General features: G+C 33.3%; 1 protein-coding gene across 1 annotated transcript in view; it reads left to right on the top strand.

Moving 5' to 3' along the window:
- Nucleotides 1-3592, top strand: part of MYO6 (myosin VI) — a gene marked incomplete in the record, with an annotated part of 108599 nt that overhangs the window by 6798 nt on the left and 98209 nt on the right. The window contains 1 exon segment of the mRNA XM_019651544.1: nucleotides 3290-3359. Coding sequence (XP_019507089.1) covers nucleotides 3290-3359 — 70 coding nt within the window.

The raw sequence follows: 3592 nt of genomic DNA, 5'->3' as shown, positions 1-3592 counted from the left end.
CACTATACCACTGTCCTCTGCCAAATGACACATGGCATTTTTCCTTAGGGTCTCACATGCATATTTCTAAAGTTCTTTTCTCTATTTCATGGTGGTAATATGATAATTAAAAGTTTGATGTCTGTAGAGTGTTCTGAACTATGTGATAAAAGTTTCTGTTGGAAGAGATGCATGAGTTGTCTTTTGATAGTGCACTAATAATATAGCAAAGTTTTATTACCTAGTTTTAGCTCTAGATTTTCTGTGTAAAAGATTTTATATATGGAGGTTAATATGTTAATTTTGCCTTTTTACTTGACGTTTGAGTATTAATGTCACAATAGGAAAATAATTCAGGGACGTGTAATCAGTAACTAAAATATAGCATTTTTGTGTGCTGATTTTGAAGCTACTATTACTTACATGACATACAATAGTCTCCATGAATTATCATCGTTAGAATTTGAGAGTAATAAAGTGTAGACTATACTGTTGGGAAAAATCCCAGAAGTTACTCGCTTTATTCCTTTTTATCAGTAATAGAATGACTTCCACAACAATATAACTATACAATTGTGTGACTTCTGTGTTGAAGTTATTCGTGGGTTCCTTTTTTTCTTTTAGTAAACTAGAACTGTAAAGCAAGCAGGGTCTTAAATGTTCAGATAACTCCCTTGTCAGATCTCTAAATTTAATAATTAAGTCATACCCACTCTTCATTAGAAACTTTTGGTATGGTCGATATATATTTATTATACAAAAATTCTTCCTAGGAAGTTTATAAGTAAAAAAAAAAGTTTATGCTTTTATTATATGTCTTGTTTTAAATTTTTACTATTGAGAATATAGTTAAATTTATGAATAATTAGGCATCAAAGGCAAACAGTTCACATAAAGATTGTATGTAAGTAGCCAAACCAAGTAGTCCTGCTATACCTGTGGCTACTAGGAGAGGAGAGTAGGAGGGAATTAGGTGGAACAGGAAGTTATTTTTGAGACCCTTGTGAACATCCCTAGGTCATACCTTTAGGGATGCATAGGCAGTTGGACTTAACCATTTTCCATTCTGGCAAACAGAGGATCATAAATAAGTTCCTTTCTGTCTTTCTCTTTCCTTGTCTTCATGAAAATGAAATAGCCTGAGAGTATGATTTAAGAGGAAGACCCTTCTGTCCATATTCTTAGTGTTATTGGGAGATATTTCATCAGAGATTTATTTAATTAACAGATACCCCTGAGAAGACTGATGGTGAGTGTGGAAGGAGGTAAAGAATTGAGAACAAGAAGTCATTCATATGTCAGTATAGGTTTATATGATTAGCTTTTCCAAGGGAACTGTATTGTGGGATTAGGGATTTGTACTGAAGCAGAGAAAATATCATACAACCAGGTAGTTCAAGGAAACTGAGAGATCTGGGAGTGGTTCAGCATTGTGCTTTGAGTAAGACCAGGATCCTGGCAGACCAGGGTAGAAGAAGAGCAGGGTCATAGAAAGGTAGGTGACCAAATATCCAAACTAGATACACCTCTGTTGCCTATGTCTCCAAATCTTTCCTCAATTCAAAGGAAAGCTGCCATTAAAGCTGTAGGAGGCCCCACCCACTTCTTACTGCTTTATTCTGCCGTAAGTGGCATTAGAAAACAATGAGGCATGTGTTCTTGGAAAGTGAATTGGCTACAGATGAGTGTAGAAACATGGGCAGTCTTTGNCTAGACTGTAATCTTCTCAATTGCAGGGACTGTTTGATTTGTTCATTTTGTCATTGGAGCTTGATGTACTGGGTTTGATATGTGGGAGATGTTTACTGCTGGCGATCACTATGTGCTTTGTTACGTGATCTCTTGATAGGAGAAAAAGCCTCCTCCTTTTAAGAGAAAACAATTGCCTTAATGAAACAAATTTTCTCTTTCTCATTGAGTAGGCAGTGAAGGGGAGAAGAAAATGATGGCTGGTGATAATTTAGGGGATGAAGAAATAGGGAGAGAAGCTATCTTGTAAGACTCATTACTTGACTTTCAGCCTTTCTCTTTCTCATTCTGACAACACTTTGTTTTCTACCTCTCCCCCATTTCCTGACCTTCTGGAGCCTCTTTTATTTCACTTGGCTGCTAACAGTGCTAACAGGATATAACCAACACCTGGAGTCTGGGGAGGTCTTACCCCCGTTTCTATGGCTGTGAAAGTGGGCACGTAGGTCTGTGACATTAGCAATTATTTCTGAATGCATTTCCCGATAGAATCATTGTAATAATTTGTGGGTTTTTCTGTGTTACCACTAATAGACATAGTGTACATTATGGTTTAGTTCCAGTTTTGTGATCTATCCTGTAAACCTCTTTCCACATTTATAATGTTAAGTACATGTACTGGGATCCAGATTATTAACTTCCAATGTATTTAGAGCATAACAATTTTCTAATTTGGGTATGATTTTGAATTGAGGTAGTACCAGCAGCCTGAATTTACTCTGTAAACTATAGCAGTAGCCTTGTCTTACAGGTGTGTATATACACACACATATATAGACCTACAAATATTATGTTAAAATAATTGAACAATTTTTTGTTAGAGTTTTATTTGATATGGATGACAACTTCAACCAATTATAATTGTTTGAGAAGTATAAATTAATAGATAAGTTAGAATGGCATGGATAAATTTAATTCTCTTTAGATGTAATTTGAGATCATTTCTTCTCTCTTACAAGATACTATCTTAATTCTAGAATTTCTATTATAGCATTTAAGTGATATAACAAATACAAACTTATTCATACACACCTATTATCAATTTTGTGGACCAAATAGCTTTGGATACTGTTAATATTTCTGACACATTATCTGTACAAGAATCCATGTCTAATATGTTTTACTAATAAAAATGATGACATTAATGAAATAATAATTATGCTCTTGGTATATCTGATTGATTGAATGTTACCTTTTCCTTTTTGAAAACAATAAAATTATATATACAAATGTTAAATTTTTTTTTTAATTGTTAAATAGCATACTTATATAAATTTAGTATACTTCACATTTTGTCCTACTCTAGATATTAGAGCATAGTATGTTTTTTATTGATTTCCATTGTTGATTTCATGGTCTTGGTAATAGTGGGTAAAGTTTTTGTGTAAAGTTATTGTCCTGTTATTTGGGTTTGTGACTTGTTAAATAATAGGATCTTGTATTATATTTTAATGAAGAACATATTATTGCCATTATTACAATGTATTCAACCAGGTAAGCTCCTTTATTTTTCTTGCATTTATAAACCTCTATTTTAATGAATTCTTGTTTTGTTTGTTAGACATTTTTGGCTCTCATAAACCAAGTGTTTCCTGCAGAAGAGGACAGTAAAAAAGATGTGGAAGATAACTGTAAGTATCAAATTAAAAAATAGTTCTCATCACAGAAAAGGAAACTATTCCTCCAAAAAATAAATTAGTGGTTATATTACTAGGTACACTATACTGGTTCACAAGAAATGAAGCCTTTTGACATGAAGATTCATATGAATGGAGGAACTCAAAAGCCCTAAATTCATTATTGCCTCACATTTGGACTTTGGTGAAGGAGTCTCTTGAATATTCTTTTAGTTTACTTCAGTTGT

The sequence above is a fragment of the Hipposideros armiger genome, unplaced genomic scaffold (assembly GCF_001890085.2).
Source record: "Hipposideros armiger isolate ML-2016 unplaced genomic scaffold, ASM189008v1 scaffold_162, whole genome shotgun sequence".
NCBI lineage: Eukaryota > Metazoa > Chordata > Mammalia > Chiroptera > Hipposideridae > Hipposideros > Hipposideros armiger.
Note: the sequence above shows the minus strand (reverse complement) of the source record. Positions and strands in the feature narration are given on the sequence as shown.